This window comes from Aegilops tauschii, chromosome 7, assembly GCF_002575655.3.
Source record: "Aegilops tauschii subsp. strangulata cultivar AL8/78 chromosome 7, Aet v6.0, whole genome shotgun sequence".
Lineage (NCBI taxonomy): Eukaryota > Viridiplantae > Streptophyta > Magnoliopsida > Poales > Poaceae > Aegilops > Aegilops tauschii.
The window spans coordinates 576623757-576647294 of record NC_053041.3 but is presented as its reverse complement, the minus strand read 5'-3'; the positions used below and the strand labels follow the sequence as shown (position 1 = coordinate 576647294).

The 23538-nt window shown below is 42.8% G+C and overlaps 1 protein-coding gene across 2 annotated transcripts; it reads left to right on the top strand.

The window, feature by feature from the left end:
* The first annotated feature begins 18542 nt into the window (after positions 1 to 18542).
* LOC109757058 (uncharacterized) lies at positions 18543 to 23027 on the top strand. 2 transcript variants are annotated; one of them, XR_002231433.4, is made up of 6 exons: positions 18543 to 18926; positions 19856 to 20045; positions 20716 to 20852; positions 21634 to 21695; positions 22031 to 22123; positions 22743 to 23027. XR_002231433.4 is itself a non-coding variant. In XM_073505233.1 (5 exons), coding segments are annotated over exons 2-5 (306 nt in total). In that variant the 5' UTR covers positions 18543 to 18926; positions 19856 to 20703; the 3' UTR covers positions 22745 to 23027. The 2 variants fall into 2 exon arrangements, 1 of the variants encoding a protein (XP_073361334.1); XM_073505233.1 differs by having other exon boundaries at positions 19856 to 20852.
* Positions 23028 to 23538: the final 511 nt, after the last annotated feature.

Sequence of the window (23538 nt, the reverse complement as noted above, 5' to 3'; positions counted from 1 at the left end):
ATAGCCACCTAAAACCAATCAAGACCCGTTTCAGACCCTGACGGAGGGGGATCCATCACCGGTGGCCATCTTCATCATCCCGGCGCTCTCCATGACAAGGAGGGAGTAGTTCACCCTCGGGGCTGAGGGTATGTACCAGTAGCTATGTGTTTGATCTCTCTCTCTCTCACGTGTTCTTGAGGTGGCACGATCTTGATGTATCGCGAGCTTTGCTATTATAGTTGGATCTTATGATGTTTCTCCCCCTCTACTCTCTTTTAATGGATTGAGTTTCCCTTTGAAGTTATCTTATCGGATTGAGTCTTTAAGGATTTGAGAACACTTGATGTATGTCTTGCATGTGCTTATCTGTGGTGACAATGGGATATTCACGTGATCCACTTGATGTATGTTTTGGTGATCAACTTGTGGGTTCCATAACATTGTGAACTTATGCATAGGGGTTGGCACAAGTTTTCGTCTTGACTATCCGGTAGAAACTTTGGGGCACTCTTTGAAGTTCTTTGTGTTGGTTGAATAGATGAATCTGAGATTGTGTGCTGCATATTGTATAATCATACCCACGGATACTTGAGGTGACATTGGAGTATCTAGGTGACATTAGGGTTTTGGTTGATATGTGTCTTAAGGTGTTATTCTAGTATGAACTCTTGAATAGATCGATCCGAAAGAATAACTTTGAGGTGGTTTCGTAACCTACAATAATCTCTTCGTTTGTTCTCCGCTATTAGTGACTTTGGAGTGACTCTTTGTTGCATGTTGAGGGATAGTTATATGATCCAATTATGTTATTATTGTTGAGAGAACTTGCACTAGTGAAAGTATGAACCCCTAGGCCTAGTTTCCTAGCATTGCAATACCGTTTACGCTCACTTTTATTACTTGTTACCTTGCTGTTTTTCTAATTTCAGATTACAAAAACCTATATCTACAATCCATATGACACTTGTATCACCATCTCTTCGCCGAACTAGTGCACCTATACAATTTACCATTGTATTGGGTGTGTTGCGGACACAAGAGACTCTTTGTTATTTGGTTTCAAGGTTGTTTGAGAGATACCATCTTCATCCTACAGCTCCCACGGATTGATAAACCTTAGGTCATCCACTTGAGGGAAATTTGCTATTGTCCTACAAACCTCTGCACTTGGAGGCCCAACAACGTCTACAAGAAGAAGGTTGTGTAGTACACATCAAGCTCTTTTCTGGCGCCGTCGCCGGGGAGGTGAGTGCTTGAAGGTCTATCTTTAGCTCTTGCAATCAAATGTTTCAGTTTCTTGTTTTATCACTAGTTTAGTTTATAAAAGAAAAACTACAAAAAATGGAATTAAGGGTGCCTCATATGCTTCATCTTTTTAATGTCTTTCGTGAAAATGATGGAAGGAAAATTGTGCTCAAGTACTAGAAGAAGAATTACATACAATGCTTGGCATAAAATATGTGAATGATGAGCATGATTGCAATGTTGTTAGTATGAATTCTTTGAATACCCATGATGCTAATGATATGCAATGCCACAAGCTTGGGGATGCTATGTTTGATGAAGATGATATGTTTAGTCCCCCAAGTTTTGATGAGCAAATTTATTATGATGAAAGCATGCATCCTATTTATGATGATTATTGTGATGACACGTATGCTATAAAGAATAAAGATAACCATGAAACTTGTCATTGTGATTTTAATTTTCAATTGGATTATGCTTCACATGATAGTTATTTTGTTGAGTTTGCCCCCACTACCATTGATGAGAATAAATTTGCTTATGTGGAGAGTAGTAAAATTTCTATACAAGTAGATCATGAAAAGAATGCTTTATATGCTGGTTATATTGTTGAATTCATTCATGATGCTACGGAAAATTATTATGAGGGAGGAACATATGCTCGTAGGAATTGCAATAATATCGAGTTTCCTCTCTATGTGCTTAAAGTTTTGAAGTTATGCATGTTTTACCTTCCTATGCTAGTTCATTCTTGTTCCCATAAATTATTTGCTCACAAAATCCCTATGCATAGGAAGTGGGTTAGACTTAAATTTGCTAGTCATATTCTTCATGATGCTCTCTTTATGTTTCAATTCTTATTTTTTATGTGAGCATCATTTAAATCATCATGCCTACCTAGGGGCGTTAAACGTTAGCGCTTGTTGGGAGGCAACCCAATTTTATTTTTGTTTCTTGCTTTTTGGTTCTGTTTAGTAATAAATATTTGATCTAGCCTCTGGTTAGATGTGGTTTTATGTTTTAATTAGTGTTTGTGCCAAGTAAAACCTATAGGATCTTCTTGGATGATAGTTATTTGATCTTGCTGAAAAAATTAGAAACTTTCTACTCATGAAAACAATTGTTAAAAATCACCAGAACGTGATAAAATACTGATTCCAATTGCAGTAGATCAGTAAAAAATTATTTAGGTCGTCCTATTTTGGTAGAATTTTTGAGTTACAGAAAGTTTGCATTTGATACAGATTACTACAGACTGTTCTGTTTTTGACAGATTCTGTTTTTCGTGTGTTGTTTGCTTATTTTGATGAATCTATGAGTAGTATCGGAGGGTATGAACCATAGAGAAGTTGGAATACAGTAGTTTTAACACCAATATAAATAAAGAATGAGTTCATTACAGTACCGTTAAGTGGTGGTTTGTTTTCTTTCGCTAACGGAGCTCATGAGATTTTCTGTTGAGTTTTGTGTTGTGAAGTTTTCAAGTTTTGGGTAAAGATTCGATGGACTATGGAATAAGGAGTGGCAAGAGCCTAAGCTTGGGGATGCCCAAGGCACCCCAAGGTAATATTCAAGGACAACCAAGAGCCTAAGCTTGGGGATGCCCCGGATGGCATCCCCTCTTTCGTCTTCGTTCATCGGTAACTTTACTTGGAGATATATTTTTATTCACCACATGATATGTGTTTTGCTTGGAGCGTCATTTTATTTTGTTAGTATTTCATTGCTGTTATTTAGAATAATGTTTTGCATCTCTATTTTCAATAAAAATGTCAAGGATAGCCTTTACCATGCTTATTTTGCAAGTATACATGTTGCTGTTTCAAAACAGAAAGTTTACCGCTGTTGCAAAAATTCCCTAGAAAAGTCAGAATATGATAAAATGTTGAAACTTTTTTCATATTGAAATCTGATAAAATTTCAATAGTGTGGTAGAATTTCATAATGTTTGGAGTTAGGGAAGTATGATGAATCTTGCATTCTTTACAGACTGTACTGTTTTGGCATATTGCTGTTATGTTTGCATTGTTTCCATATGTTTGCTTGTTTAATGATTCTATTTGAGGATAGGAGTATTAAATATGCAAAGGCATTTAGTATGCAATGTTGAATAATAATTTTAGTGAATTGTTACAGTAGAAAATGATAAGGTTTTTGCATTGGTTTATACTAACTTATCTCACGAGTTCTTGTTGAGTTTGGTGTGGATGAAGCTTTCCAGATTTAGGAAACAGTGATATGAGAGGAATTAAGGAGACACAAAAGCTCAAGCTTGGGGATGCCCAAGCCACCCCAAGATAATATTTCAAGAAGTCTCAAGCATCTAAGCTTGGGGATGCCCCGGTAGGCATCCCACCTTTCTTCTTCAACAATTATCGGTTAGTATCGGTTGAGCCTAAGTTTTTGCTCCTTCACATGATGAGTGCTATCCTTGAAATGTCATTTTATTTTGTTTTGCTTGCTGTTTGAATAATATCCCAAGATCTGAAATTCTTAAATGAGAGAGAGTCTTCACAAAGCTACATAAATATTTAACTATTCATTGATCTTCACTTATATCTTTTTGGAGTAGTTTGTCATTTACTCGTGTGCTTCACTTATATCCTATGAGTAAATAGTTGAATGATTTGAATATCATAAATCTGAAATTATATATGTTTCATATGCTTATCCCATGGGGAGTAATGACTTCACATATAAGAAGTAGAGGTGGTAAATTTATTGAAGGTTAGCAAACATTGTATTGGTCACTTGAACAATTCATGAAAGAATATTGAAGGAAGAGAGATTTCACATATAAATATACTATCTTGGACATCTTCTATGATTGTGAGCCCCATTAATTATTTCAAACCTGAGCAAATTAGTTGAAGTTGGACAAGGAAGACAACATAATGAGTTATGCTTGGGTTTATTTGTATAGAAGTTATATTGTTATGGATCCTCTAACATGTGGTGCTTGCTATTTAGAATCCTTTGCTAGCCAAAATAATCTATACTAAGCGGAAATACTGCTTGTTCATCCAAATTCCTTGAACCAAGTTTATTCCATGAGTGTCCACCATATCTACCTATATGCGGTATTTACCTGCCGTTCCAAGTAAATTTGCATGTGCCAAACTCTAAACCTTCAAATAATAATCTGTTTTGTATGCCTGAATCACTCATGTAGCGACTAGGGGCTGTCAGTATCTTCCATGCTAGGTGGGTTATTCTCACGATGAGTGGACTCCGCTCATCATTCACGAGAAACTGGCTGGTAACTGGGATGCCCAGTCCTATGATCAAAATATCAAAAAAAATCGCAAATATTTTAAACAAACTCCCTCAGGATTGTTGATAGCTGGACGGCACCCGTTGTTTCGGACAAGCCGTGGAGTGTGATTGTTGGTGGAGGGGGAGTAAAATCTTTACCTTTCTGTTTGGGAACTGCCTATAATGTATCTAGTATGGAAGATATTGGGAACTCTTGGTCGTTATGTTGACAATGAAAGCATACCTCTCAAAATTATTTTCATCTCTATTTTAGCTTTGAGCTCTGGCACCTCCGCAAATCCCTGCTTCCCTCTGCGAAGGGCCTATCTTTTACTTTTATGCAAGAGTCAGTAGTGTTCCTTCTCATTCCAACCTACTCTTTAGTTGGCAAGCATCATGTGGTGGAGAAAGATCTAAGCATATATGGCCATTCAAATATATTTGATCATGAATTATTATTGTTGACAATTATCTATATGATAAATAAGTTGGGAGGTGAAACATTAAGCCCCTATCTTTCTCTGTGTTCGATGGATGCTATTTGTTCTAAAATATGCTTTGAGTGGTAGCAATCATGGAAGACTATATGATAGTTGAGTATGTGGGATTTGCTAATCAAAGCTCTTACATAGACCCTTCCTGAAAATAAGATGAATTGCAATTGTTTGATGACTGAGAACTGTTTGTTAGTTTCCAGAAAGTTTATGATCTATACTTTAACATCTGAATAGCTTGTTACTTGATCATGAGAAGCTTTATGATATGAGCTACTGTTATGATATATAATGATGCTAGAAAAAGTGATTGGAACTATCATTGATCAAACTTATGCACTTGCTAGCATTCACACTTCATAAATTATTTCTTTTATCATTTCCCTACTCGAGGACGAGCAGGAATTAAGCTTGGGGATGCTGATACGTCTCCAATGTATCTATAATTTATGAAGTATTCATGCTATTATATTATCCTTCTAGGATGTTTTTTATGCATTTATATGCTATTTTATATGATTTTGGGGACTAACCTATTAACCTAGAGCCCACTGCCAGTTTCTGTTTTTCCTTGTTTTTGAGTATCGCAGAAAAGGAAAAACCAAACGGAGTCCAATTGACCTGAAATTCAACGGAGATTGTTTTTGGACCAGAAGAAGCCTACGGAGCATCGGAGATGGGCCAGAAGAGTCTCGAGGCCACCACGAGGGTGGGGGGCGTGCCCCCCTACCTCGTGGCCGCCTTGGGGACCCCCCTGACTTGTTCCCGATGCCAACACCTCTTATATATACCCAAACTTCCAGAAAGAAACCTAGATCAGGAGTTCCGCTGCCTCAAGTCGGTGGCCATCTTCATCATCCCGGCGCTCTCCATGATGAGGAGGGAGTAGTTCACCCACGGGCCTGAGGGTATGTACCAGTAGCTATGTGTTTGATCTCTCTCTCATGTTCTTGAGGTGGCACGATCTTGATGTATAGCGAGCTTTGCTATTATAGTTGGATCTTATGATGTTTCTTCCCCCCTCTACTCTCTTGTAATGAATTGAGTTTTCCCTTTGAAGTTATCTTATCGGATTGAGTCTTGAAGGATTTGAGAACACTTGATTTATGTCTTACATGTGCATATCTGTGGTGACAATGGGATATTCGCGTGATCCACTTGATGTATGTTTTGGTGATCATTGTGAACTTATGCATAGGGGTTGGCACACGTTTTCGTCTTGACTATCTGGTAGAAACTTTGGGGCACTCTTTGAAGTTCTTTGTGTTGGTTGAATAGATGAATCTGAGATTGTGTGATGCATATCGTATAATCATACCCACGGATACTTGAGGTGACAGTGGAATATCTAGGTGACATTAGGGTTTTTGTTGATATCTGTCTTAAGGTGTTATTCTAGTACGAACTCTTGAATAGATCGATCCGAAAGAATAACTTTGAGGTGGTTTCGTACCCTACAATAATCTCTTCGTTTGTTCTCCGCTATTAGTGACTTTGAAGTGACTCTTTGTTGCATGTTGAGGGATAGTTATATGATCCAATTATGTTATTATTGTTGAGAGAACTTGCACTAAAGAAAGTATGAACCCTATGCCTTGTTTCCTAGCAATGCAATACCGTCTACGCTCACTTTTATTACTTGTTACCTTGCTGTTTTTATAATTTCAGATTACAAAAACCTATATCTACTATCCATATTGCACTTGTATCACCATCTCTTCGCCGAACTAGTGCACCTATACAATTTACCATTGTATTGGGTGTGTTGAGGACACAAGAGAATCTTTGTTATTTGGTTGCAGGGTTGTTTGAGAGAGACCATCTTCATCCTACACCTCCCACGGATTGATAAACCTTAGGTCATCCACTTGAGGGAAATTTGCTACTGCCCTACAAACCTCTGCACTTGGAGGCCCAACAACGTCTACAAGAAGAAGGTTGTGTAGTAGATATCACCCTGCGCCCCATCAAAACCCTTGTTGATCTGGACGAGATCCTCATCGGCCAATCCCAGGTTACGCTTAAGTTCGGATACTTCGGCGGCCTGGGCGGTCGCCGCTAACAGTGAAGCCTACATTTCAACATATGAAAGTATATTAGTTCCTGCGAACATTATTGATCCTCTGTCCCCCCCCCTTTTGAACAAAAAGGGACGATCCGAGTCTCAGGGGCTACTATCTATACACAGGCATCTTTTCATATGAAAAGCGGCTAGGAATATTACATTGCATACCTCGAAGCCTGTTAACAGGAAAGTGAAGGCCTCTTTCAGCCCGTTCTTGGCGGACTAAACCTTTTCAAGCACCACACCCATCAGGGTGTGGTGCTCCTCGACGGTGGAAGCACGTTGTAGTGCATCCATCAGTGTATTCGGCGCCTCCGGATTAGCGGAGGTTGCCACGGGAGTTGGCACTCCCCCTCTGTCGGTGTCAAAACCGGCAGATCTCGGGTAGGGGGTCCCGAACTGTGCGTTTGAGGTCAATGGTAATAGGAGACATGGGACACGATGGTTACCCAGGTTCGGGCCCTCTCTATGGAGGTAATACCCTACTTCATGCTTGATTGATCTTGATGAATATGAGTGCTACAAGAGTTGATCTACCACGAGATCGTAATGGCTAAAACCCTAGAAGTCTAGCCTGTATGACTATGATTCTGATTCCCCTCGCTACGGACTAAGCCCTCTGTTTTATATAGACACCGGAGGGGACTAGGGTTGTACAAAGTCGGTTACAGAGAAAGGAATCTTCATATTTGGACGCCAAGGAGATTCCTATCGGGACACGGGAGAAAGTCTTCGGTCCTCGTACTTCATAGCCCATCAGTCCGGCCCATGTCTAACAGGTCAGACGCTCGAGGACCCCTTAGTCCAGGACTCCCTCAGTAGTCCCTGAACCAGGCTTCAATGACGAGGTGTCCGGCGCGCGAATTGTCTTCCGCATTGCAAGGCGGGTTCCTTCTCCGAATACTCCAACATAGTCTTCGGATGCAACGAACGTGTCCGGCTCTGCAAAACAAATCCCACACACAACCGCAGAGAGTATAATATTTCACGAGTCCAATCTGCCGACAACTTTTCTGTAGCGTGAATTCACGTCCCTTCCCGGTTATTATTTCGAACCATTTTTGGCCTGTCGCTCCACATTTCGAGACGCGGCTTTATTGGCATGTCTTGTCGAAGCAGAGATCGTGTCCCCTTATTGCGGGATTCTCATCAATACGAGCGTGGGTAACCCAACCGTTCGATCGGCATGATTCCTTAGGAGTAGGCAGGTTTTAAGGCTTAGGAGGAGGCGCTCGATATTCATCGCCTTTATAAAGGGGCTAAGACCCGTCCCTCCCCTCCACGTCAAACCTTCCCTCAACCTCTCCAACCTCGAGTTCCATCACCCAAGGTTCAATTTAGTAGCTTCAAGCTTTCCAGTCATGTCTGGACTCAGCCCTCAAGGCCGGTGGGTGGCTTCTTCTGTCACAGAGGAGGATATCGCGAAGCTCCGGGCGGCAAGATATCTGACGGCGGAAATCCCCCACAGACTTCCTACCCAAGGGAAAGTTATTCCTACTCCCAGATCCAGTGAGAGGGTCGCGTTTATCGCCCACTTCCTCCAAGGGCTAGGGTTCACTCTCCACCCCTTTGTTCGAGGGCTCATGTTCTATTACGGGCTAGATTTTCACGATCTAACTCCGGACTCCTTCCTTCACGTCTCGGCGTTCATTATCACATGCGAGGCCTTCCTCCGTATTCCCCCACACTTTGGCTTGTGGCTTAAGACCTTTAATGTGAAGCCGAAGGTAGTTGATGGGAAACAAGCGGAGTGCGGTGGTGCTGCAGTGAGCAAACTCATCAACGCTCCTTGGCTAAAAGGATCCTTCTCAAAATCTTCCGACTTATGGCAGCGGGAGTGGTTTTACATCACTGAACCCCGTGGTACCAAGTGGGCAGCTACGCCTGCGTTCCGATCTGGCCCTCCAATTCAGCTCGCATCATGGGTTAATAAGGGGTTGGACTTGGGATCAATTGATGAAGTGCAGACTCTACAGAGCCGCATACGGAGTCTCCTTGAGAAGAACACCGAACTCATCGATGTGATTCAAGTAATGTTAGTCCGCTGGGTCCTCCCATGCCAGCGACGACCACTCCGTATGTGGGAGTTCAATTCGGAAGGACCACGAACCCTTCAGCACTTCTTTGGTGCGACGTCCAGAGGAATGTGGAAGTTATTTTTCGAGACAAGAAAACAGTGGCTGGATACGACAGAGGACATAGGCCTCGACTGCAACCATCCAGATACCTCGGTAAGCACTTGACTCCCGAACACAGTTTTAGTTAAACATCTCATAATAAGATACTGAGAAAACCACCTTTTTCTAGGGCTGGATAAAGAAGGCGGAGCGAATCCGGTGTTCGGCCCCCCTCCCAGAAGACTCAGCTAGTCCCGTGCTAACAACGATGCTGGTCCCGGCGCCATGCCAGGTGCCGGTGAAGGAGGACAATAAGGAGAGCAAGGGAGCCAAAGGTGGCCTCGGAGGTACACCAAACACTGTGTCCGGGGAGATTAAGGCTCCTTCTTCCGAAGACAAAAGAGAAGGAGAAGCTGACATCCTTTCTCCTCATAGTAAGAAAAGGGCCGCCTCCGAAGTTTGGTAGGTAAAGGCTCCTAAGCGAGGCAAGACGCCCTTGTCAGGAAGTTCGGGCTCGGAAGGCGACGTTGTCGCACAGTCCCTCCATAAGGACAAGCCTTCAGCTGAATCGTAAGTGAACCAAGGTGTTTTAAACATATCCCGTTCCTCTTCCCATTACAAGGGTGACATTTAATATATATATTTGCAGTCCGGCGCGCAGTCTTCGTCAACGGTCTTCCTCCTCGGGGGATCTACTTCCGGAGATGATGGAAAGCGAAACGCCTCCACAGGCTTCCTCGCCCAATAGGGCGGACGACTTCGAGGTGTCGTCCCGGAGGATCCTTCCCGATCAACAAGTGGTGTGGGGGACATCGAAGACAACGCCCGAAGGTGAAAATTCGGTCGCCCAGGGCCCGGGGTGTGTGGCCCCGACAGGGATCAACCATAAAGGTCTCGGACTATCCTGCTTACAGCCGGGGATGACTCCAGAGTCGGGTGAACACGCCCCTTCAAAGGGAGTCTGCGCTCCCACGGACGCCCCCAGGAATCCAGAGGTGCCAGATACAATGATGGGCATGCTGCAACATGCATCCGTCTCGGAGGAACATCGTACCTTAATGAGTACGGTGGCTAAAAGGATTCTGTTCGTGAAAAGCGGGTTGAATGAAGCCTTCATGGGCCTGCTAAGAGGCTTCGAGGTACGTACTAAAATATTTTTAATTGTGCTCCATACGCAAAATGCACCTGTGTATAGATAGTAGCCCCTGAGACTCTGGTTGCCGTCCAAAGGGAGGCAACTAGAGTATCGAAAAAGATATGCCCAGGAGATAGTCTAATTAATTGAAACACGGGTTGTTACCTTCATGACGACTGCCCACGCTACAGAGGTTGCAGGTCTGAAGCAAAAATTTGATGTGGCGGATGATGACATCACGCTTATTAACAGGCGGCATGACGAGGCGCAAGGTATGTGTTTGGGGCAGTCAGTATATGTATGTATGATAACATGAGCATGAAGCTAGAATTACATACTAAGACACGCATAACTGCAGATGGTGCTGCCGCGGTGGAGACCCTTCGGGCTGAACTTGCCCGAGCCAAGGAGCAAGCCCGGATGAGTAATTTGGCTGCCAATAAGGCAGCTGATGAGTTGAAAGCCGAACAGGCTGCTCGGCGCCAGTGTGAGGAGAGAATTTCTATTATGGCGCCAGTTTGAGGAAACCACTGCCCAGTGCGAATTCCTTGAGAGGGATAACAAAGCCGCAGGGGCCGATCTTGACAAGGCCTTACTAGAGGCGAGAGAAGCCCGATCCGAGTCTAGAGCGGCTCGGGAGGACATCCGGCAAGCTGGGGAGATAGCGGCCGGTAAGCCTTTCTAATTACAGACTAAATTCGGTGATCCGAAGTATGCCCCTCTTAATCAAATGTGGACCTCCCCAGACGCATTCTTGGATTTGCCGAAGAGTGCCTCCGATGCGGCGCAATTTTACCAAGCGCAGGAAGGGTGTGCAACGGAGAAGCTTTTCTGGTCAGAATTCGGCGCGCCAAAGCGTCCGCTGTTGTTGAACGAGCAGATGGCCCAGTGGGCCGAGCTCCACAAGATATCCGGCTCTGCCATGAAGGACGTCATAGTCTGGCTGTGGCCGACTGAGCCAATTCCGAATAGTTGTTTCGGTCTGGTGTAGCGACTTGTTGATGCGGTGCCGCGTATCGACGCCGTTAAGCGGTCAACGTGCATTGAAGGTGCATGGATGGCCTTTGCCCGCGTCAAGACGTACTGGGCGAAGATGAGGGCCACCGATATTGCAGCGAAGAGTCCACCCCAGGGCAAGGACCATCACACGCTAGAGCATTATTTCGAGGACATCTTAGAGGGTGCCCGCTTAATAGAGGCTCAGTGCGCGAAAGATATGATATTCGAGTGAAATGTATTGGGATTGTAAAAACAATATTATGATACTTTAAGTCTATTCCCAGAAGTTTTGGCTCCTCCTGTGCGGCCGTTTTTTATATAATCTGAAAGTTTTCCAGTCGTCGACTTCAGCCCCCTCGCATAAAATGTGGGGGTTTTCAGAAAAGCACTTGATCACTCTTGATCCAATGTCTTGGTCCGTGAAGGAGGTGTCAATGCGGCGAACTAGGCAATCGGACTATAGGGCTTTAACACTTTCACTTAGCCATAGGAATTTTATGGTGGGTCTACGAAATAGCCCCTAGTATGTACGCAGTTTATCCGAATACGGTGCGTTACATGGGTGACCTTAAGAACGGCCCTTCGTTTAGTACAGAAAGAATCGCGAAAGGTTCTAGTAAGTCATCGAGTGGTTGACCAGCTCTCGCTGTATCATGACAGTCAGTTTTCGGCTTTCTCTACTAAGGTGCTCATCCGGATGAACCGAGACACAATCGCAGTAGTTCTCCCTTTAGTACCCTAGCCGATATAGCGGAACGTAAGGTAGTAAGCACAGGAGCCGGGCAACCCAACTATTGACCAAAGACATGATTCGGAGCTGGTGCATATAAGGCCAAACTCATGACGCCAAAGTGTTCTATAAGTTGTTCGGACTTTGTCGGCGACTCATTTGTTCCCATTCGAGCCCCTAGCGATCTTGTGCCGAGGTGCGAGTGTGAAACAACCGGAAAAGATTTAGCTCTTTAAAAGAAGTGAATACTGGATACGACACTACTAGGGAAAACCCTAGTAGTAGCGCGGGTTTTGAGGCTATCAGCAGCGCAGGCAGCCGCGCTATTAATAAGGCGCTACAACTAACTGTTAGTAGTAGTGCTGTCTGTACCCGCGCTACTACTATTGACTATATCAGCAGCGCTTTTCCAGAACACGCTACTATTAGTTAGCTGTAGCGCTTTCCTAGCCCCGCGCTACTGCTATGTGTTTCATCATTTCCCCCCAGCTTCGTACCCAGTTCCAGTTTCAATAAACTGCAATTTCCAGATACTAGGTACTACTAGATATCAATTTCATAAAGCATTATAGGTATTAGGTAGTACTACCTCCGTTCCAAATTACTCGTCGTGGTTTTAGTTCAAATTTGAACTAAAACCATGACGAGTAATTTGGAACGAAGGGAGTACTAGATGACAATTTCATATATAGTCAACATGCATCCTCAAGTAGTACAAGGTGATATCGATGACGATCATCATATGTAGTTCTAGATGTTATCGATGACGATCGTCATATGTAGTTCTACATGATATCGACGATGATCATTATATGTAGTTCTAGATGATATAGCCACACACACACATGTGTAGTTCTAGATGATATCGACGAGGATCATCATCCTCAAGCCTGGGCGGTGGGTGTTCCTGATAGTAATTAGGATGGCCTGTCCAACACGAAGATTCTTGCCAACGAGGAATCTCTTCCACCCAACCGAGTTTAAGTGTGTGCGACCGTCTGTGACCATGCGGTAAGTACAGGTGGTGACGGAGCCCCTTGCGGTAAGGCGTAGTCTAGCCGAGCCTTCTTCATCAGGATCGATACCACAACTCACAGATAGGTTCTTTGGCAATTCCTGAATAAGAAAAACATATCAATTAATAAATAGCCTCGCACATACTCTTGCAAATATATTTCTATTAAGTATAGATTCTACACTATCAAAAGACACAGTACTACACATTTGTACTAATTAAGCATTAATTCTACTAATAAGTATATATGGATTATCTACACTATTAATAGTTCCTTGGATTCTACACTAATAAGCATGTGATCAAACTCTACACTAAAGCATATCATCGACTAGATTCCACACAGCATATCATTGGACTCTACACTAAGCATATCATCGTATTCACTAAGCATATCATCGGATAATTTGCATTTGTAAGTATAACAAAAATGCATATATATATATATATCATCAAATTACTACAATCAGTATAACATACCATTTCATGTCGATGGTACTTGTCAGGCGGGTCATGAATGGCACCCCGACAAAGTCATCACGTCGCGGAATTATGTCGCATAGGTTGCACACCTCCTCCTCGCTCAGCCTCATTCTTTGAGCTATGATGGCTTCATGAAGTGGGTTCTCATCATCTTCATCAAGTGGGTCCTCATTATCTTCGTCATCTTCATCATCTTCCACCAGGTTGATATAAGTGACAGCCAGCTTGGGTCTTTCTGCTCTGAAGGAGAAGCTGATCAACTCACCACCAGTAAGACGCATGCGGGCGAGGAAACGGGCACATCCATCTCTTCCAATCTGCGACATATTGCATCCTTTCTCGACCTCTATAGTGTACGGCCCCCCAGGAGCCTCAAATGTCACAGTGTCTCCTGTCAGCTTGTTGAATTTCAACCTCACATTGCATGGGACGATCTGTGTAAAAAAAGCAAAATGACATAATGAAGTAATGCCAACACTAAAAATAAAATAGTTGTTACATTTCATCTAATTTCTTATCGCCGCATGACGAAAACTTGGCTGGAAGTAGATGTCGAACAGCTTGCCAGTTGCAAGGCTGCTGGCGCACCTTGACTTGCACAGTCGACATGGTGGTGGTGGCGGCGCTATTTTCCTAAAGCAATATGAGCAAAGGATTAACGATCCACTTCATAGGAAAAAAACAGTAGCATGTGATATTTTTCGTTCTTCCGCGAGAAGCAATTTGATGGACAATTATAATCCTAAGATCTAGTAACATATTAGATGACAAGGTACCACCTACCAAAGCATTTAGGTGGCACCTATTGCCGAAAAAACTTTTCACAAATATCTACCAAATCAGGGTACCACCTACCAAGACATTTCATCTAATGGCCCCTATTGCCTAAGATAATTGATTAAAAAAACAAGTGGCATTTAACTAAATTGGCACCTACATTTTGCCAAAAAATAAGTTATTACAGAAAAACAAAAGCATCTAGCTATCCATGTACAGACAAAATAACAATAAAATTGTGCATACTAAATCAACTAAATCAACAAGCCTACTAAATCAACTAAATCAACTAGCCTACTAAATCAACTAGCATACTAAATAAACTAAATAAAAATGTTCTAAATCAACTAGCCTACTAAATAAACTAAATCATATCAACTAAATCAAAATGTTGCATATGAACTAGCCTACTAAATCAAAATGTAGCAGGAAGAAATTCGTAAGCCTTCGCTGCATCTAGGTAGGGCAGCCCTCGGGGGGTGCTGTCGAGCGGATGGGGGATGGCATGGTGACCTCGGTCGGGGGTGCTGACGAGGGGAAGGCCGGTGACTTTCCTACGAGAGGGGGCGACGACAGCGGTCGGCAAAAGGCGCTCGGCCAGAGCTCGCGGCCAGCGACAGATTGGGCGGCGAGAGGGTGGAGGAGCAGCAGAGGGCCGACGAGAGGGGGGAGGAGCATTACCTGCGGCGGCGGTGGCGGAGGATAAACCCTAACCGCAGCTGCCGGCGTCAGGCGGAGGGGGGATGATTGAGAGATGACCGTGCGGGGGGCCAGCCGGGTCGTGTTTTGTTTTGCTTTAGCAGTAGCGCGGGTACAGGGAGCGCGCTACTACTAAGCCCAATATCAGTAACGCTTTGTCCTAAAAAACGCTACTGCTAAGTCTAAGCAATGTAAAAACATCAAAAATATACATTGGTCATCATTGATCTTTTTGTGTAGAATCTAAATAGTCAACATGAATCCTCACCGTACCTATATAGGCACAGGCGAGGATTCATATTGCAGCCACAAATCCTACACATATAGTTCAATGAAGACCAAGTGCTCGAGATAGTTTGAGAAGTAACATATTTAAGGTGGTAAACACCTTGTTCGCTTAGCAGTATGGGACTAAACTTAATTAGTTCAAAGGGGGTGATACTTAGCAGCAGCGAGTATTGAAGAAAAATGCTACTACTAAGTACTTTAGCAGTAGCGCGTCCAGAAGAAGGGCGCTACTACTATGTCTAGCCAGGAGGCAACGCCGTGGCAATTATAGTAGTAGCGCTTGTTTCACCTAGAGCGCTGCTGCTACTTGGCTATTAGTAGCGCGGTTTCCTGAAGCTCGCTACTGATAATTAGCAGTAGCGTTTGTTTTTAACCAACGTGCTGCTAAGATTCTATGTATAAGGTTAGTAGTGCGGATTATGTTCACTAGAACTTGATCGATATGTCAATTGCCATTTTACAAATAACAACGCCACGACCCAGGCTATTTGACATGCCAATGGTCGAAGGCTGAGGGAGAAGGCACTTTACAGGCTCGAAATAGAGAGTGCGGTCTACACAAAATTATTTGGACCTCCTGTCGCACGCCTGCGTTGCCTTGCCTCTGTGGAAGGATTCCTGAACAGGAATAACCTTTGGGTGAGTGTATGAAGCCGAACTCCGAAAGAGTCCGTGAGATGACCAATGTTTGAGCCACCTGTAATAAGAGATAAAAAGTGGTTAGAAAAGAAAAGGATGAAATGGGAGCGCTTGTAAGCTTTTCCATATTGTGCCTCCGCCGATGACCAGGGTATTTTGAGAGCATACACTACAAGAAATATGTGAACTAGTGACCTTCTGTCAGTGACCCTGGAAGAATTGGTCATAAATCTATGACCATTTCAGACCAATTGGTCAAAAGCTATTCGGGGGGCTCCAAACCCTAAACTATAACGACCATTTTGGTCAGAAAGGTTGTAATTTCCTTACATGAAATGGTCATAAAGCAGACAGCACTGGTTCGCTGCCTTATTTCTAGTTGATCACGACCAATATAGATGGTCACAACATTTTAAACATGGATGCATTGATATGACTGGACGGACACATCATCAATTCAGCCTACGTGTCATGTCATTTTGGCTTATGTGTCACTTCTAGCAGTTGGTTTCCACACTCACATATTTAGTAAAATGATCTGTGGGCCTACCACTGAAATGCGGGGCCAACTAACACAACACCTATAGCATGTGGGGCCGTCCTCCCTTAGAGTAAACGACCTGCAAATTGTTGGTGAATAAAAGAAGCAAAAAGTGGCTGCCACGAGACTCGAACCCGCTCTCTCTCATGCGAGCGTCAAAGGTGACTACCACAAGAGCGTGCACGATTTATTTAAAGGATCCATCCGACTGGACTTGGGCTTGGCAAATAAAAGAAGCAAAAAGAGCCTCCTGCAGGAATCGAACCCGCGACCTCTCGCGTCAACTTCAGAGCATATTACCACGAGGCTACCACAACGTTGGTTATCAATGGCGTGCACGGAGTATTTAAAGTATCTATCCGACTGGGCTTGGGCCTCAGTCGGACGAGGCCACCACCAGTTTTTTTTCTTTTAGCATTTTCGTGAGTTGCCTAAGCTTTGGCCCATTAAGGAATGAAGGTTGTTTTCGACTCTATGCGCGCTTGGGCCGGCCCAAGGCGGGGCTCCCTCCTTTTTCGTTAGTTTTTTCTTTTGTGTTTTCTTTTTGTGTTTTTATTTTTTGCTTCATAAAAAAGTTGGGGATTTCAAAAATGTTTATAATTAAAAAATGTACACTAATGCAAGACAACGTTCACGAATTCAGAAGTGTGTTAAAAAAGTTTTTAAATTCAATGAAAACATTTTTTATTTCATGAAATGTTTTGAATTCAAGAACATTTTTTAATTCAACAAACATTTTTCCAAATATCATGAACATTATTGAAATATGATGAACACTTTTTGAATTTAATAAAAAAATTCTAAAATGCATCTCTCTAAAAAAGGTTATTAATTATAGGAAAATTTTGAAACAACTTAATAATATAAAATCATGAGAATAGGAAAATGAAACACCCTAGAATCGTGAGGGGGTCTTGCAAAACTTTTGTTGGATCTCTGATGAAATAACTATTTGTGTGCCTAGAAATAATTTTTGGAAAAATAAAGAACAAACTATGAAACAACGGTAATTCAAATAACTAGGGGCTGAATCTTGCCAAACTTTTGAATTATCTCTGATTAAATCGATAGTTGTGTACCTAGAAATGATTTTTGTAAAAAACAAAGAGCAAACTATAAGGTAGCTGCAGTTCAAATTTGACCCGCTTCCAACTGGATCGGCAGAAATTTATCTTTTTCACAAGAGGTGGGTCAAAACTTTTTACACCCAACCATTTGGTCAATTGTGCATTAAATATGTCCTAGTATTTTAGAAAATTCATCTGGTACAATTTTGCAACAAATATATGGTAGGTCCTTCACAAAAAAACCTCTTTTCGGGCACTCGAAAAATGGAAAATGAATTTTCCGTGCAAAGAAAATGAAAACTCCCTTAGGCAACATTGTTTGGAATTCCAAGATGCACCATTGTGCACAATATGAGATCATTTGAACAAACTATGCCATGAATGTGGCCATAAGATTGAGCATTTGGGTTGAAAGCCATTCATCTTCACACTTGATAGCTCGTTTCTGAGAACACTTTTTTAAAATAATCGCCGTATTAGAAGTTTATAATTTTTGCTGGTAACTTGGTCACATATAATGACACAATGCGAAGGTTTTCCATTTTTTTTGAATTTTTTATGCCCGTTTCAAAATGCAGTCAAAACGACGGGCATGACCATTTGTATCTATGTGTGGAATCTTGCAAAACTATTAGCGCGTCTCTGATGAAATATATACTTGTGTATCTTAAAATGATTTATGTAAAATATAACAAGCAAGAGATGAAGTAGGTGTAGTTCAAATTTGACCCAGTTCCAGCTGATTCGGAAGGAACCCGTTTAAATGGGCAAAAATAGATAGAAAGATTGGAAATGCATTAAAGTTGGTGGTCATCCATAAAATGTGGTATAATTTGAGTGAAAATTTTAGTGGTGCCATTTTGCAAACTAATACTGGCAGTTGCTTCACATCTTACTATGTTTTTAGCACTTAGAAACTATTTTAAATGACAAAAATATCGAACCAATCAGGATCTCTCCCCCGGATCGCCCCACTCTATGAAATTTGAGCCGTCCACGGCGGACGGATCCAACGTCCACCCTCCCACCCACCCACTCTCCCCCGCACACCACTCGTCCCCCGCACGACTTCCCCTCCTCTCTCTCCTAGATCCATACGCCGCCGCCGCCATCCTCTCCCCTTCCCGCAGATCCAAAACCACGGCGACGGTCCTGCGGATCGGAAAGCCATGGCAGCGGACCTCACAGATCCATCTCCGTCACCCCCTCAGCCCCCACACACCCACGGCCGCCACCCCCAACCCTCTCCATCCCTATCTGATCTCGATCGGCCCTGCTCTCCACCGCCCGCCTCGGCCTCGCCGGAGATAGAGGCGTCGCCGCCCAGCAACCACGGCTGGCTTGCTCGCCGGCGAGCACGACGCTCCATCAAGCTGGCCGGACTAGTAATTGCTGGTACGCACGTCTCCTTGTCCATTCCGTGCTGCTACAAATCCGCTGCCTCTCTTGGCTCCGAGCAGTAGATCCTGATAGTAAAATCCCTGGAGGCTGGTCGTGGAAAGGGGGATCGGTCACCGGGTTGGCTCCGCGGGATCTGATTTGCTGGTTGCCGTGAGAAAACCCTAGTTCGTCATTGTGGTAGGGTAGGGGCGCCCAAATTAGCCCTTCATGCGTGACAAGTCATGCCCGAGGGCCGAGGGTTTTCGTCAGTTGGATCGATCGATGCGGCTATTCATAAATCGGTCATGGGGTTAATTAGCCAGTGTTGTTGCGGAATTAGGTGTCAAGATGCATAATAAGGCTAAAATCTGGCGTTACTTGCACTTGGTTTGGTTCAGAAAACCCGCCAATTCTCCCCGATTGGTTAATCATGTATGCATGCCCTTCATGTTTGATTAGTACATGCATGTTTCACCCGTCCTGTATGGATAGATTGCTGCTTGTTAGGCACGATGGTACATGGACATGGTTTGGTCACATGGAAATTGGGATGGGGATTTGGGAAGGCAGGTCGGCACGAATGGTTGGCTGTTGCTGCCCTATTTATTTTAGTCAGAGGACCATGTATGATTGCTTGCACGCACCACTCACTCAAGCATATGGTTCTTTTACCAAGTCAAATGTTTTGGAATGAGAACGATTAGTTCTGCTCTAGCTGGCATAAACACATCAATGTGGCGGTGGGTGCTACGGACCCTCTAACCGTCAAGAAAATATATTAGCAACTGTTACATACAGTACATCACGTGTTTATTGGAAATTCATGTGCTTAAAGACAGCAAGATTTCTGTCCTGTAATTCGAGCACTATGCTTGGGGGGGGGGGGACAGCAACATTTCTCTATATATCGTGTACTAACATTTGTCTGATCATGATATGTGCAGTTAGATCCTTCGAGAGCAATGGGAGCAGGCAATGATAGTCATGGGTACCCACCCGATGGCCAGGGGGGATACCCTCTGGCAGGGTACCCGCCGCAGCAGGGAGGTTACCCTCCACAGCAAGGATACCCGCCTGCACCTGGAGCTTACCCACCTGCACTATTAATTCACCAATGATTCTTAAGTTCTACCTGTGAGCACCAAATGTTTGGGAGCTCTTTTGTAATTTGGTTAATCAGCATTTATATTATACCACTTCCTGGTTGCCCTATCAAATATTATACCATTGCACTGTTTAGTTACTTTTCAAAGTTGTGATAAGTATAGTTCTTTTTTTACTGTCAAGATAGCATCAAATTCATGTCTTCCATTTTTCTCATCTACGTTGCGTGTCTATATATAGCAGCACAGTTTTAGTTGCTCTGTAGGTTATCAGTAGAACTCAACTAGCCAATTAACAAGTGAACTCACTATGCATTTGCTGAATCCATATTTGGAAAGTTCACTGACCCTGCTACTATAACAAACTGCTACTGGTGGCTCTTTCCCAGGTAGTACATGCATCATCAGTCCTATAGAGCTGCTGCTCATGTACTCATTTTGTTCTAGGAAAGTGGGAGGTCAGGGGCCTTGATTTTCTTGCATAATTTGAGCAAATTTGAGCAAATGTGATTTTTATTCTCTGAAGTTGATTCTCATGTGTGGTCATACCAACAACACATGCTTAAGACATCAGTGGCTGGATTATAGATGTTTGAATCAGGAAAAAAATTGTGGGGAAATGGTCCATTTATCCTTTATTGCTTTGTGTTTTCTCTTCTAGAATTAGTATACTTTACTTATATGTTTATATGTTGTGGCAGAAGCTCAAGGTGAAGAAGGCCATCGAGAAGGGCAACACCGACGGTGCCCAGATCTATTCAGAGAACGCCATCTGCAAGCGCACTGAGCACATGAACTACCTCCGCCTCGCCTCCCGCATCGCCCCATATGCCCATGAGTGATATATACTACTTGCCTGCTGCTGTATCATATTGCTTAATTTTTTACATCAGATTTATGTACGGTAAATGTCCGTCTCATCAACTATGAAGAGAATTGGTGGTGGTTAGGGTGTTCTGGTGCTTATGTAATCTTCTTTCAGGCCTTTTGAGATAGAGTTCTTTAGCTGACAAGTTTAGCAAATGCTGCAGTGCTTATGGTTTAGTTTTACATCTGCGTAAAAATGAATGGCTGCTACTGTTTCTAGTTTTAGGTTGGGATGAGATGCATGTTTGCATGCTTGTGCTTCTGTCTTTACAATCTATACTACTGCTATTGTCATATCCTGGTTGTTTTGTTGCTATCAATATTTGTCCCATGTTTTGTTTCCTTGCATGCTTACTACTACAATCTATAATACTGCTATTGTCATATCTACTACTTGTGGTATCAATATCTGCTATTGTCATATCTCTGTTCACATGTAGTCAAACATCCTTGTACTAATGCTGTTGTTGTATGGCAAACACCAGAGGCAAATCATATTTGTGATGCAGTTTATGTAACTTGGCATTTCTACATGGCTTGTTTATATTGGCAATTATACACTGATGATGATGTTTACCTGCACTGCTTAATTTTGTTTATCTTGATCTTGATGGAAAAAACATCACATGGTTCTTTTCTGTCTTAAGACACAACAAACATGTCTTTTTCATTGTTGAGCTTAATTATAGGCTCTTGTGCAGCAGCAACCGTTGATTTCGATTTCAGCTGATCAATCATCTGTCCTTCTGCAGCACAAGGGTTCCATGGGGATACAACAGCAGCAGGACGACCATGACTACACCCTTGCTGCCAGGTACTAATCCCACTCAGCTCTTTCCTGTAGCGCATCCATTACTCATACCCTTGCTGCCCCCAAATCACGACCGATGAGATAATGTCATGTAGAGTGTTTTTTTTGTTTCCTAGCTTAGCAACTGAGTTAAAGCAATGTAATATAAGTATGAGCACTGAACCATTGTATTGTTGTTCGCATATTTTTTGTATTTTTTATAAATGATGATAGTTTGTGCAAGATGTTCACATGTTAATTTTTGTTGACTAAAATCTCTTATGCCATTGACTTAGCTTGACCCAGAACAGCAACATCCTTGATGCGTACTAACCTTCACCTCGTTCTTTCTCTCGCAGTCTCGAAGGTGGTCGTATGCAAGGCACCAAGGTGCATGGTGCTCGCAAGCGATGAACGGAGGCGGTTCGACATCGGCTACGCAAACCACCATTGTGAGCTCCTCCCTTCGCTATGCTACAACCATGCTCTGTTTCATGGGTTAGTTGAGATTTTGATGCTTTTTGAGCCGTGGTTGAGTCCTTGCCGACTGTTGTGCCGATGATCAAGTACTGGTGCCTCATCTGGCTATTTTATTTGCTGCTGGTAATTAGTAGTATTAGAGTGTCGCTGGTTTATTAGGATGTGGCTGAAACCATTGGATGGCCTTCCTGTACATGTTATCTAGCATTAGTACTTGTCCCATTTTTTGTTTCCTTGCTGGACATTCATGTTATGGTTCAAGTGTCGATGATGTCTAGTAGATAGTTTGCTAGCTATATACATGCTGCTGATTGATGCTCTTATGGTTAGCATTATACTCCTGGAATCATATTATACTATATCTAGTGTTCTTGTGGTTCTGTGAAGATGCATCACAAACATCTAGGTCTTTGAAGTTGGCTGGATCTGTTGCTTTATCATATATTTGGCCCATAAATCTACATTTCTATTAGATCTCTTTCAATATATAATTTTTCAATGGTCTGTACACTAAACCTGGAGGTTTGCAAATCTACTCCAGGAATAATAGCGACTCTAATGCTGGTAGCCTATGTGTTCACTCTTTTACAGGAGCTCCAGGTCTACGAAATTTGAAGTTTGAAGTCGTATAGCCCTACTCAGCATAGAGTTGTATAGACTGTAAATACTGTAATATTGTAATAGTAGGCATATTTGGGTTGTAAAACACTATGTATAGATTGTAGTAGACTTAGTTGTATTTGGTTAACTATATTTGTACGACTTAGTTGTATTTGGTGAACTATATTTGTACTGTTATGTCTGAAATATTGACTATGTATGTGATTTGAAAACATGTGGAATGGAAACCTGACTCGTGGGACCCACTTATGAAAATAATTTGAGGAGTTTTGAAATTTCTGTCAAGTGGGCCCAATGTATGAGATGATGATAAGAGGGACCTATCTGATTGATTTGACAAGCTCTAAAACATAACGGCCCAAGCAATTTTAAAAGGCCACGGCCCAACAATAAAAAGGCTGCAATGTTGGGCTTGCCCATGAAGCCGATCAAAAATTGATAGAAAAAATATATAAAAAGGCTGAATTAATGGGCTTGGCCCATGTAGAAAAGCGAAATGGCCCGGGCTGAATCTTATTAACGACCTTTTCATTTGATCGCAATTTTGCCATGTCAGATTGCCACGTCGGATCCGACGTGGCCTGGGCAGACAGCCAGTGACCAAAACAAAAGGTCATGGGTTCAACGACCTTCTGTTTTGGTCGTAAACGTAATTTCAGTTTACGACTGCCAGCTTTTGACCTTCTGTTTTTGGTCACAAAAAGGTCGCAAATGAAAAACTATGACCTTTCAGCGGCCAATAGTGAGGGTCACAAGTTGACATATT

What these genes read in the sequence shown, in the direction of transcription:
- LOC109757058 (XM_073505233.1), top strand. Translation starts at nt 20,704, where the DNA reads ATGTTGTGGCAGAAGCTCAAGGTGAAGAAGGCCATCGAGAAGGGCAAC. An exon ending in ATCGCCCCATATGCCCATGA is followed by an intron (nt 20,853 to 21,633) that starts GTGATATATACT and finishes GTCCTTCTGCAG; the next exon opens with CACAAGGGTTCCATGGGGAT. An exon ending in GACTACACCCTTGCTGCCAG is followed by an intron (nt 21,696 to 22,030) that starts GTACTAATCCCA and finishes TTTCTCTCGCAG; the next exon opens with TCTCGAAGGTGGTCGTATGC.